We start from the raw sequence: 12,707 nt of genomic DNA, 5'->3' as shown, positions 1-12,707 counted from the left end.
TCTATTCATGGACATTCCTTTTGCAAACACTCTTTTCAAGCACATTTTTCAAATGTACACATGTTGAGCTCGATTACTTTCCAAACTTGGAAATATATGGACTTTGACCACAGATTGACTCTGCCTATGTTTGGCCCTGAAGGTACTAACAGATTAAATCCTGGTAAAAATGAAGTGATATGAGTTCTCATCCATCTCTACTCCAGAAACCTAAACTATTTTCCAGCAGCACACTGCATGTATTTCCTTGGCTCAGAGGAAAAATGTGTAAAATTAAAAGTGTTCCTGTTTAAGGCAGCAGCAAAACACTCATTCTTGGATTTACTGGAAACTGAGCATCTCAGCAAGAGACTAGTGTTTACCAACTAAGAAGCATCCTCCTTCTGCTTATATTGTACAAATACCTACAGACATATTTGAAAGATGCATTACATTATATCCCGCCATTGTGATGAAGGCAGGGTGTTCAGAGAAGCAGAACAGAGAACTAGCTTGATCGTTATATTTTTTTGTCCCTGCCCCCCACGCCCAAATAAATAAAAGTTTTGTATTACTTTCCAGGGCAATGTGACTTTTGCTTGCTCAGAGCCACAGATCACACCTATTACCTTCGACAGCTCCAACAGCAGTTACCTGCTGTTACCAGGCACTCCCCAGCTTGACGGTCTGTCAGTCAGCTTCCAATTTCGAACATGGAACAAGGATGGTCTGCTCCTATCCACCGAGCTGTCAGAAAATTCTGGCTCACTCCTGTTATACCTCCAGCATGGCAGGATCACACTCATCATCCAGAAGGCAGCAGAAAAATATGTGGCCATCAGTGCAGGTATGTCCACCAGAAATATTATCTTTCCCCTCTCTCTTCCATGTCTCCATTGTTATAAAATGAGGTCCTGAACCATAGCACAGGCATGGTATGCTTTGTTTAAAGGGTATGCATAATTGGAGAGCCCAAGCTGGGAGGAAGCATCTTTCCGTCTCTTCCCGATCTAGTGAGAGGGAAAATCGTAGCAATATGCTGCTTTGTGGTTGATATGACAACAAGCCCTTGGCTTGATATTACTCTGAAGGTCACTGGATGCCAATTTGAAAGACAACTTGCACAAAACAACAATGCTAAACTGCTACATGCTGGAGGAACAACCATGATTTTCTGTTGAGGCAAAATGCCAAAATAGTTCTGTGACACCCAGAACACTTATTATAGGTCAAGCATTTCAATCAAGTTGCATTAAAGAAAGTAATTCATGTGACCAAGGATACTCCCTTTGGGGGGCCACAAAACTCTTTGACTGCAGTCCTACCCAGAATAATATTTTAGTTTAGTTTTCACTTTTCTTATATTTGAGCAGACTCACTCTGTCTATGTTTGGGCCAGTTAAACTCAGGGATTCCCAGGCTCTCTTGGGGCTGGGTCAGAACAGAAGTCTGTACTGAGTCAAAAGCCATGGGCAAGGAATTAGACAGTCCTGAAGGAAGGTATCAGCTTATGCATTACCAAAAAGAAAAAAAAAAGGGGAGTGAATTGCATCACAAAAATACAACCCAAAAGATAATAACAATTTCCATAATATTTGCAGATGCAAATATGTATTTATAGGTGAAAATTTAGAAATGATTGCTAAAATTTATATAGAGATACAGTGCTTCTCAGCAGAGTGGAAAAGAATGGCTAGGGCAGGGGTCTCAAACTCGCGGCCCGTAGGCCAATTGCCAGGACGGGCGGGGCACGGGGAAGGGGCCCTGCGGCCCTCAAAGCGCCTGCGGCACCCGGGCCGGCCACGGGATGAGCGGCCCACCCCCACCACGGTGGTGGAATACTTGATGCGGCCCAGCCTCACCCAGACTCTACTTCCAGCGGCCCCCAGGTAAGTTGAGTTGGAGACCCCTGGGCTAGGGGAGCCAAATTCCTGGTCAGTCTGTTGCCCCTGGTGTCAGCTGTGGATGGGCAATTTAGGGCTCTTGCCACTCTTCCACCTTATGGTTCTTTGACTTTAAATCAGACTTAGTTTGGACAGCCCATCAAATAGGACACCTTCAAATAGACACATGCTCTCTGCTAGAGTTTAAAGCAGAAGAATGTCTCTTTTGTGAAGCAGGGCACCTGCTGACTCCTAGACTGAAGTATATCAGGATCAGAGAACAAACCAAAGGAAAGCCACACAAATTCAGTGCCCATCACTTTGCACCCTGGCAACTTCTGATGGGCTTCAGGAACTTTCTGAGCAATGCCTTCTGGGCTTATTTCAGGAGCTCCACAGATCCCTGACTGAACAGTGGTGTGTATCCTTCACTTCCTTCAAAAGCAGGGAAATCGTTTTGATTTTCACGATTGCTTGGCAAGTAGTTTTTCCTGCTAAACCATACACATTCAGAAAACTGAAATTCTCTCCATTCTTCCTCTTCCTCTCTTTCATACATGTGTCTCAGCTATAAAACCGTTAAGAATTTCACTTGGAAATCAATTGAAATCAGTTTGCCACCTATAAAAAAGGTACTACTTAGATTAGGATTGATGTGCCAAATAAATCAGATGCGTTTCAAGGCACAGATGCGATGAAGGTTCATGATGTTCACATTCCAAGACAAACCTCCTCCTCAAAACCTTTAAGCCATATATGTTATGCTCAGATCTGGATAGCTCCATGTCAGATTAGATTTCTGTGAGTGACAAAAATAGGCATACATCATGGTGTGCAAAATGACTTGTAGAAAAGATAATTGCACACATTTTCTCTTGCCTACAGACTGAGAAATAGCACACTTCAAATCCAGCAATTTCTTGGTGCCAAGAAGGGAGAACACAAGGACCTTCAGTGTCCCATAATAAGCCTCCACATCAAGAGCTTCTCCACTTAGTTTAATGGGGATCCACTGGAATGGATGGGGAACTATGCATACTCAGAAGCTCCATGTGAGCACCAGCTCAGGGACCAAGTTTAATCGATCTTAAGTTGTTTATACCTGTTGTGCATTTCCCTTTTGGCATCACCTGCCCGACAGTTGTGTTATTCCTCAAAGAGCAATAATTATTCACAAGCATCCCCCCTTCCTTCTTGTCCCCCATGATTGGTTCATCTGTTTCATGCCCCGTGTTTGTTTCCCAGGCAGCAATCTATATGATGGCCTGTGGCACTCAGTGAACATCAATGCAAGGAGACATCGCATTACCCTAACTCTAGATAACGATGTGGCATCTGCTGTCCACGCCACCACTGTTTCACAGATTTATTCAGGACACAGCTACTACTTTGGAGGTAAGTTGTTCACTCCGAAGTAGCAATGGTTAAACACAAGCAGGCGAGTTTGTTGTTGTTGCATTTAAATAAACTACCATGCTCTTTTTTTAATGCACTGTTGGTAAACATTTATATTGCATTGCCTCCTTACAGACTAGGAAACAAAATGCTTTGGGGTTTTAACTGTCAAAATATATAAGGATGTATGCAGTTGCAATATATGGAAAAACAAAATATTGCCCGCCTCCGTGCCTGTGCATAACACAAAAATGTGTTGATTTTGTATACAGTCTGGTGAGGTTGAAACAAATAGGGAGATGGCAGGGTTGAGGAACAAGAGAAAATTTTAGAATAGATTATCCCTTGACATATCAAACCTCATTTGAAGTCAGTAGTAGAGAATTGAAGAGTCGTGCCTATATTTCATTGCTTTTAGTGTTACATTATCATAAAAAATTTCTCTGGATTGCACTCAATCCAGAGAAGGATTTTCAAACCACTCTGAGGATTTCCTGAGGAAGAGGAAGAACAGAAGAGAATATGTACTCTTTATTTCATTGAATCAATTTTTCTATCTGGTTTCCAAATCTTTGAGGACACATATGGATGAAGAAGGTGGAAAATGTGGAGAGGGTTAAGCAAGGTAGGACAAACCTTTGATGAACAGATCTCCTCTCTTTGCCAATCTCCTCCCTCCCTCCAAATTCCGGGGCGAGTCTTGGATGAAGGATGCATGTTGCATGGGGCTTTCCCTAGCAGCAGATGCTGCTGCACAGTGATCATCTCTAGATCCACAGGAAGGGAGTTATTGTGGCTAAGAAGACCTGAGCACAGCATGTTCTCCTCAGCCGGTCCAAGGTTACACTAGCAATGCCAGACTTTTCAGACCCTTCACACACCTCATTTGAGGAAGACATTGGGTAGGGAGACTCTGAGAAAGTCTGGTTCTATATCTCAAGAGCTTTATGGACATAGCAGTTGTCTTCCCAGGCTTTCCTTTTTCTCCTATAAGGGGAAGACAATGAAAACCAAACCAAATCATACCAGATGGGCATGGAAGGCAGGGCAGAAAAATCTCTCCACTTTCTGCTTTACAATTTCCTTTCCCACCTGAATTTTGAGCAGATCAGTGGATCACCTCTTGCATTTCTCAGGCAAGCCACCTTTAAGGATACCCCTTTTTTGTACCAAGGCACAAATACATAATGAGCAATGGTGTGCTTGTTTTGCATTTACTAAATGACATTGGTTTGGGGATCCCAATCAGAATCAGGAGAATGGAGTGGAAGGACAGGGAAGGGAAACCTTGGCAATCAGCATAGCTTTCTTCCAAAGAATGGCTGTGGGGTGGATGGCTGAAGTGGGCGATGCCTGCTGGCAATTCCATCTCTCTTCCCACCATGCTGTGCTCCCAATTCTGAACATTCCTATCCTTGCCCAAGCCCCATGTCTCTTCTTTTAACAAAGAAAACCATGCAAACAATTACCATTGGACCTTGGTCTGTTGTAACAAGAGCATCAAAGCATCCTTTTATGGCAATTTTTAGAACTGCAAGCTGTCTTCCTTTGTCCTCTGCTTTCCAGATCACTTCTTGCACCTGACAATGAGTGTGTGGGGAGGTGGCCTACAAAAGCTCATGCTGCACTACATTTGTTAAATACTAAAGTGCTTTAAATTTTAGATGTGGCTAATATTTTTAGTCTCTCAGTTGGTTCTCAAATCACAGTTGGAAATGTTGATATTTTTACTATGTACTTTCAGGGGTGGGATGACCAGAACTGTACCTATTGCTCAAAAGCTGAATGCACTGTTTCAGTTTATAGACAGGTGCTCTTACTTTTTAAAATTATTTTTCAGTCACAGCCCCATCCAACCCCTAAATGCACACCAGCTTTTAATTTGTTTTGCCCATGGATTTGTACATTAATGGAACCTGACTGCCTTTCGATTACACCAAGCATCTCTTTTGGCCCACAGCTGTTACTCAGATTCAACAAAGTTTGAATAGAAAGAAAAGAAGCACCACGTTTTGGTATGCAGATTATTCTGCTGATTGTGACACATTTATCAAATAGCTCTTTGCAGGGAACTGTGCTTTCAATGTATGAGGTACGTGTGCTCACAATGCTTGTGTGCCATTTGCACACCAGTCAACAGGTGCCTGGGACCCTTACCTTTGACAGTACAGATTACCACTATGAGGAATAAAGATGTACCAAAGTTCATTGTTTATCTATTCTATTTATATACTGCAAAGTGTTTTTAAATCCCCCCAAAATTCCATAGAATACAATTTTTAAAAACAGTACAACATGACACAATTATAGTAATAATACAGAGTAACACAGGAGCGGTAACATAAAACTGCATGGTTAATTTAACTGCAAGCCAGAAAGAGCCTGAGTGAACAGGTGCATTTTCAGGATACTAGATTTTCCACCTCCCAAATGGAGTTAGGGAGTTTCTTACCTTCACCACAGTCTGGGCACCACCACTAAGAAGACTCACCATGTGGGTACACATGGCAACATTCCGATAATCTTGGGATAGCCCAGAGATCATCCTCTGATGATCTTAACAGCTTGTTGGGTATATGTAAGGGAAAGTGACCACTAGGTGTCCTGGTCCTAAGCTGTTTAAGGTTGTGTACAACAGTGCCATAACCTTGAGCATGGCTCAGTAACAGCCAGTGAAGTTGTTTTAACACAGGTCTTACATGGGCAAAGCTGGGCATCCCAGTGCTGCATTCTACACCAAAGGGCAGATCCACACTGACTGTATTAAAATAGTCTAACTGTGAGGATACCACCATATGTGGTGTTGTATGGCGCGATTTTACGGACGAGACCAGAGACTGGTTGGAATTATCGAGAGGGATTTATTTTACCTGCCGGCAGGGACCATGCACTCGTGAGAGTGTGGTCGCAGGCAGAGGAGAGACATTTGATTTTTATACTCTTTTACACTTATGCTTGAATGACAGCGAACAATAGGGGAACAACAGAGAAACAATAGGGGAGAGCACATTTTGCACATTTATCATGCAAAAGCAAGCAAGCGTGGGTACAAGGGCATAACGTCTGCGGTGATCCTGGTAATGCTGGAGCGTAGCCTGCTTTGTCGTCAGCTTTGCGTAGCGTGCACATCCGTGTTCGTGTACTTGTTCTCATGCGAACAGGACACCCTGATACTCGTGATGAGCTATGCCCTGGCTACGTGCTACTCGTGATGAGCCATGCCCTGGCTACGTGCTTGATTATGAGGGGGGTTACAACATGTGGACCACTATTGATAGGTTATACCTGTCCATGAACTGCCATAGTTCAAACACCAACTAAAGCTGGTAGTGGTCCCATTGAACCTACTGTGTTGAAAATGGATCCAGGCTCTATCCCACCCCAACTATATGCCTGCTCCTCCTTATTAGCCCCCATTGTTGCATCCAGGTACCAGTTCAGATTTCACAGAGAAATAGAGCTGGATGCCATCCACTTAGTGGTGCTTACTCCAAATGTCCTGATGTTCAGTTCCAACAGGTTTTGTTCTCTTTGTTGTTAGTTGTGAAGTCGCGTCTGACCCTTCGTGACCCCATGGACAACATTCCTCCAGGCCTTCCTGTCCTCCTCCATCTCCCAGAGTCCTCCTAAGTTCACGCTGACTGCTTCAGTGACTCCATCTAGCCACCTCATTCTCTGCCGTCCCCTTCTTCTTTTGCCATCAATTGTTCCCAGCATTAGGCTCTTCTCCAGTGAGTCCTTCCTTCTCATTAGGTGGCCAAAGTATTTGAGTTTCATCTTCAGGATCTGGTCTTCTAAAGAGCAGACAGGGTTGATCTCCTCTAGGACTGACTGGTTTGATCGCCTTGCAGTCCAAGGGACTCGCAGGAGTCTCCTCCAGCACCACAATTCAAAGGCCTCAATTCTTCAGTGCTCAGCCTTTCTTATGGTCCAGCTTTCACAGCCATACATTGCAACTGGGAAAACCATAGCCTTGACTATACGCACTTTTGTCAGCAGGGTTATGTCTCTGCTTTTTAGTATGCTGTCTAGATTTACCATAGCTTTCTTCCCAAGGAACAAGCATCTTTTAATTTCTTGGCTGCAGTCACCATCTGCAGTGATCTTGGAGCCCAGGAAAATAAAATCTGTCACTACCTCCATTTCTTTCCCATCTATTTGCCAGGAAGTGAGAGGAACGGATACCATGATCTTAGTTTTCTTCATGTTGAGTTTCAAGCCAACTTCTGCACTCTCCTCCTTCACCTGCATCAAGAGGCTCTTTAGTTCCTCTTCACTTTCTGCCATGAGAGTGGTATCATCTGCATATCGGAGGTTGTTGATATTTCTCCCAGCAATCTTAATTCCAAAACATTCTTAGAGCAGATTGTTCCAACTGTCTGTTTGGTCACAGCATACCAGGTCCTGAAATCCATATGCACCCATCTCTTTGGAAGAATTTTCTAGAGTGGAGCCTATACATTTTCCCTCTTAATGACTGAAGGTTCACACACACTCCTGTATTCTGTTAAGCTACTCTCACTGTGATCATCTCATCACTTGATTCACTTCTTCCCTCCCTTTCATGACAAATCATGAAGTACCTTCCCAATGACAACTTCCCTTATAAGGGCATATTCAACTGATAGATGGCTTAACTGTTCTTGCCTCATGTTTCTGAGGGCCAAGTTACATCCACAAATGCATCAGGCCCTCTCCATTTGACATAGTTATATACAAGCCACTGGAGACTTGATCTAGATCAGGAGTACTGCACATAGGGAGCTGCTTGATAGTTCTATGTACATTCCCCCAAACATGTTGCAGCAGAGAGCCCTCATTGGCATTAGTAGCTCCTGTGCTTCTACATATGTTGCTTCTAGATATTTGGAAGGCTCTGTCACCTGGGCTGCTGGTGATGTTTCTGAGACCTGGGGCTCCTGATGGGAGGTGCAAGAGGCACAGGGAGAGCAAAAGTGTTGGAAAGCTTCTGCCAGTGCACAGGTGTTACCGCTACAGCTCTGCTTCTGAGGGTGTTTCAGAAAGGAAGGATTCTAGCATGAACATTCAGAAGGTATTGTTCATCTCTTCCATCCATCCTTCCTTACTGAATTATCTGTAGTAAGGAAAAAGATGGAAGAAAGAATGGTAAGACAGAAGAGGAGTTCAACTTGAAGGCAATATCTGGATATCTCATCCACTAAAGTGTGAATGAGGCACAGCAATGCCTCTTCCAAAAGCGCCTGGATCTTTTGGCCACAAGGTGTCATGCAGAGGAATGACCTGGTAACAGCAGTCAAATGTTAGTATTTCAGAGGGAGGGGATTTCTTTACTTGGATGCTGTAGCTGCTGATTTCCAAAATTATATTTTTCTCTGGAAGTCTGTTGTATATTTCTTGCTTGGAGAAGGCAGCTTCCCAGCAAAAACTGCTGTGATTTTATGTTATATACAATTTTATGTTAGGATTTATATAGGATATATAATATAGGATTTATAACAGCTTACCCATAATTAAATATAAAGTATTGTTTAATATATGCACTTCAGAATAAATATGCATTCTAAGTTAAGAATTTTTGAACTTTAAGGCTTGGCATTATATATATATAGGCTTAGCTTCCAATTTGTAACTGAAATCTCTTTAAAAAGAAATCAGCAGAGGTTTAACAGGTATTTATGTCATTCAAAACTCACGCGATTAAAGCCGGGAAAGGAGAGCAAGAGTAATGGAATAAGCAATTTAGGGTACAATACTATGCATGCTTAGAAGAAATAAATCCTACATGACTGGCTGGGGGATGCTGTCCAAACGTGCATTAAATTGAGCTTGTAAGCACCCTTAAAAAAGGAAGAGGAACATAATTCCTAGGCTTTCTGAATTCTTTTCTTTTTTTTCTTTTGGTGAAATCTTGATTTTTATTTTCTTCTAGAACTAAGCATAATCAGCAAGGGAGAACTGTATGTTGGGGTTTCTGTGGGTTTACACGGAATATCTGGGATCTTGGAATCTGGGCTTTCAACAAGTACCTGGAACATTTCTCATAGGTGTATAATGTTGATCACTGCAATATCAGTCTCTCTCTGTGCTTGTTTTGTTTTAAACATCATTCAAGCTGTATATTTTGACCCCATTCTTTGGTACTGCACTTGGAAGGTTGGGTGAACATTTCCCTCAATTTAACACTGTTTGTCTTTGCTGACTGCCCGACTACTATATGTGATATTTCAGTCAGTACCTTCTTGCAGGCTGTAGTAGTATTAAAGACTTTGTTTTGGTCTGAACTTTGCACCCTGATATTTCAAGAGAGTTTACTCTGTGCTCCTTGTTTATATCCAGGGTGTGGACTTCAACTGCATGACATTTTCTTTTCTTCTCTACAGTTCTCCCCAAACATGACAGTAGCTTCAGCCCAGATGCTGACCTAACTTCCAGGAAACTGGCATAGAACTCAATCCAATCCAAATGCCATACTGGGAAGAAGTGGGATAGGATTTCTAGGGCATGCTTTGTCAGCAGGTGGCATGAAGCTAATGGTTGAATTTCTTCCAGATGTTGCTTTACCATTTTTATGAATGGCCTGTACCCTTCATAACAACAGTAAACTGTATCAGGCATAGAGATGCTTAACTTTTGCTGATGTGCTCTGGGATTTGGAGCAGAGCAGGCCTGCGCCATCTCTGAGCCCACCAAGCCCTGTTCAGCCCACCAATGTAGTCGTACCACATTCTGCTCTTTTTGCATTCGCAGCACTTGGCAAAGCAGGAAGTTTACTGTTGTCAGTGGGCCACCATTCATGACTGCATTCAGTTTAGCTAGTTGCTCCTAGTTGTAAAGTCAGGTGCAACAGAGCATTTTAAGACATTTGAGGCAAAGGCTAATTCTTGTTGTATCCCTGCTTCTGTCAAACCATCAACTGATTAGCACCACTTCTATCAGCTACTTAGTTGTTGTATTGTACTTCTGACTCACAACCTCCCAAAACATGCATTTCACCCTTTCCATGTCCTGTTTGGAACCTGAAACTTGGAATGTATCTGATTGAGACAAAGCATGACTGCTGCTGATTTATACCCTCTTGCCTATTCAAGTAGAACAGGATAAGGACTTGTTTTACCTCTATTGCTAAACAGCGAAGGTGTTTGCTCTAATTCAGACCATGACTAGGACTATGCGGATTGCATACAAAGAACTACTAGGGATCATACGAACAGCAGAGCCAGTGGGGTGTAGTGATTAAGAGGGTGGGACTGGGACCTGAGTGATCTGGGTTCTGGTCCCTGTTCAAGCATGGAGTGACTGGGTGACTCTGGGCCAGTGGCAGAGTCTCAACTCAAACTACCTTTCAGGGTTCTTGCTGTGGGGGAAAAATTGAGAGCAGCAGGAGAATGATATAAGCTGCCTTGAGTTTCCTGAAAGGAAAAAAGGTGGGATATAAATAAATAAATAAATACCCTCTAATAATGAGTGAATGTCAGCATGGTCCAGTAATACTGTCTCTAGGGCTTAGAGAGTGCCTAGAATAGTACTAGACTCATGATAATATAAGATGTAGGACTTCGTTCAGAAGCTTTGTTTCAGGTAAACTAGCAGTCAGCTGGGAGCCACCAGTTTTATATATATTCCATTGTTCCTATATTTTTAGGGTGGGGTATGCCATCCTTAAAGACTCAAAGAAAGATGCCATGGCAGGGTATGGTTCTCATATAATTTATATGCATTTCAGTTAGGCTCAGTGGTAGAAATAAATAAGTATTTTGCAGGTTGAAGGTCTGAAGTTCCATCAAAGGCAAATACTGTTGAAACTGTCAAGGATCTACTTTTCTCCACCTAAAATTCTGGAAAATCGCTGTCAATCAGTAGAGAACAGCCTTCTCAATCCCCCAATCTTACAGAGGTTTTAGACTTCAGTTCCCATTGGCCTCAGCCAACATGGCCAGTGGTCAGGAATGCAGGGAAATATAGCCTAAAATGTCTGGAAAGTTGGAACAGTTTAGGGATAGCTGGACAAATTGTCCAGGCTAGATGATCTTAGACTTTGGCACATTCTCCAGCTCTCATAATGGCCTTTTGGAAATGGAAAAGGAGAGCAATTGTGAGGAAAGAGAGCTCATGACAGACAATGCATCGAACTTTTCCAAGTATCTGCATCTAATCACTATTGCCTGTTTATATACACACACAGGGAGAATTGTAACTCAATGCTCGTATCAAACAGGCAATGAAAACAGTAGGAATAATTAGACCTTCCAGTGGTGAATACCTAAGGAAATACATTATCATATAAGTATTCTTCATCTCATGCTTTTCTCCCTTCTTTTGTCCCACAGGGTGCCCTGACAATTTTACCTATTCAAAATGTTTAAATCCCATTACGGCTTTTCAAGGCTGCATGAGACTCATCTTTATTGATAACCAGCCCAAGGACCTCGTTTTAGTTCAGCAAGGATCCCTAGGGAATTTTAGTGATTTGCGCATTGATCTTTGTGGCATCAAAGACAGGTAATTATTCTTTCTTCTTTTCTTGTGTTTTGTTTTCTTTCAGCCAAGTCACTTATAGCTACAGTTTCCTAGGACTGAGAATTCTAATCCAGCAACATTATTGATATTAGACAGAACAGAGTTGCTAATAAGAGATCTCATGCTGCCGATCCAGGAGGAGGGAAGTTTTGTGAGGCGCTTTCTTTCTCTCCATGTCAGTTTGTGGGAGACAAAGTATGCAAATTCAATCAAGTGAAGATTTTTCCACTGATTAAATATAATAGCCAAACTACATCTGACCACTTTGAAGTTTTAAAGGGATAGGCAGAAAAAGGAGATGTTTGAATCATCAAACTATGTCATCTCCTTAATGCATGGATTCTTTTGTTTAAATTGATTGTTTATGGCTGCATACTCTAGTGAACCATAACAGAACTAGAGCTCACCTTTGCTTGTTCCTCAAGGATTGTAAATGACAACTCTGCTCAGTGCTGGTTGTGAGGAAGAGTTGCTGTCGTGTGTCTAAGTAGCAGCTTTAGGAAGCTTGGTTCTTATTTTTTTAGGTCACAAGTTATTAATCCTAGACTAAATCCTACATCATCCTAGATGGCAGAGCACTCTGTGAGAGCACTCCAAATATTCCGTGCATGTCAGGCTTTCGATGGGAGAACCAATTATTTTCTAGCTCACCTAAAATATCAAAAAATCACTTCCATGATCACTTCAGCTCATTCCTCTTTTCAGTTTTGACCTGTTTTCTAGCTCTTTCTAATGGGGAAAGTAAGAATTTCTGTCTGTACTTTCTCAAAGTGCACACCTACCCCCTTAGTAACTAAAGCATGAAAATTCTTAGGTTGGGCTTAGCTTGGTTTTGAAGTGCAGATAAAAGAGTTCCCACTCACACTTGGGATTAGAAACAGGACATGTCTACATGAATTGCGAGGAGCAATTAAATTCCCAGACATGCATACTTACTAGTGGGGTGAAAGA

The 12,707-nt window shown here is 42.3% G+C and overlaps 1 protein-coding gene across 1 annotated transcript in view; it reads left to right on the top strand.

Moving 5' to 3' along the window:
• The window catches only part of CNTNAP5 (contactin associated protein family member 5), a 314,549-nt gene that overhangs the window by 124,065 nt on the left and 177,777 nt on the right, over nt 1-12,707 (top strand). Inside the window, exons 8-10 of the mRNA XM_044438476.1 lie at nt 562-826; nt 3,108-3,257; nt 11,567-11,738. Of these exons, the coding sequence (XP_044294411.1) occupies nt 562-826; nt 3,108-3,257; nt 11,567-11,738 (587 nt within the window). The remainder of the gene's footprint in view (nt 1-561; nt 827-3,107; nt 3,258-11,566; nt 11,739-12,707) is intronic.

The sequence above is a fragment of the Varanus komodoensis genome, unplaced genomic scaffold (genome assembly GCF_004798865.1).
Source record: "Varanus komodoensis strain SLA01 unplaced genomic scaffold, ASM479886v1 scaffold32, whole genome shotgun sequence".
Taxonomy (NCBI): Eukaryota; Metazoa; Chordata; class Lepidosauria; order Squamata; family Varanidae; genus Varanus; species Varanus komodoensis.
This window is presented reverse-complemented; position numbering and strand designations above follow the sequence as displayed.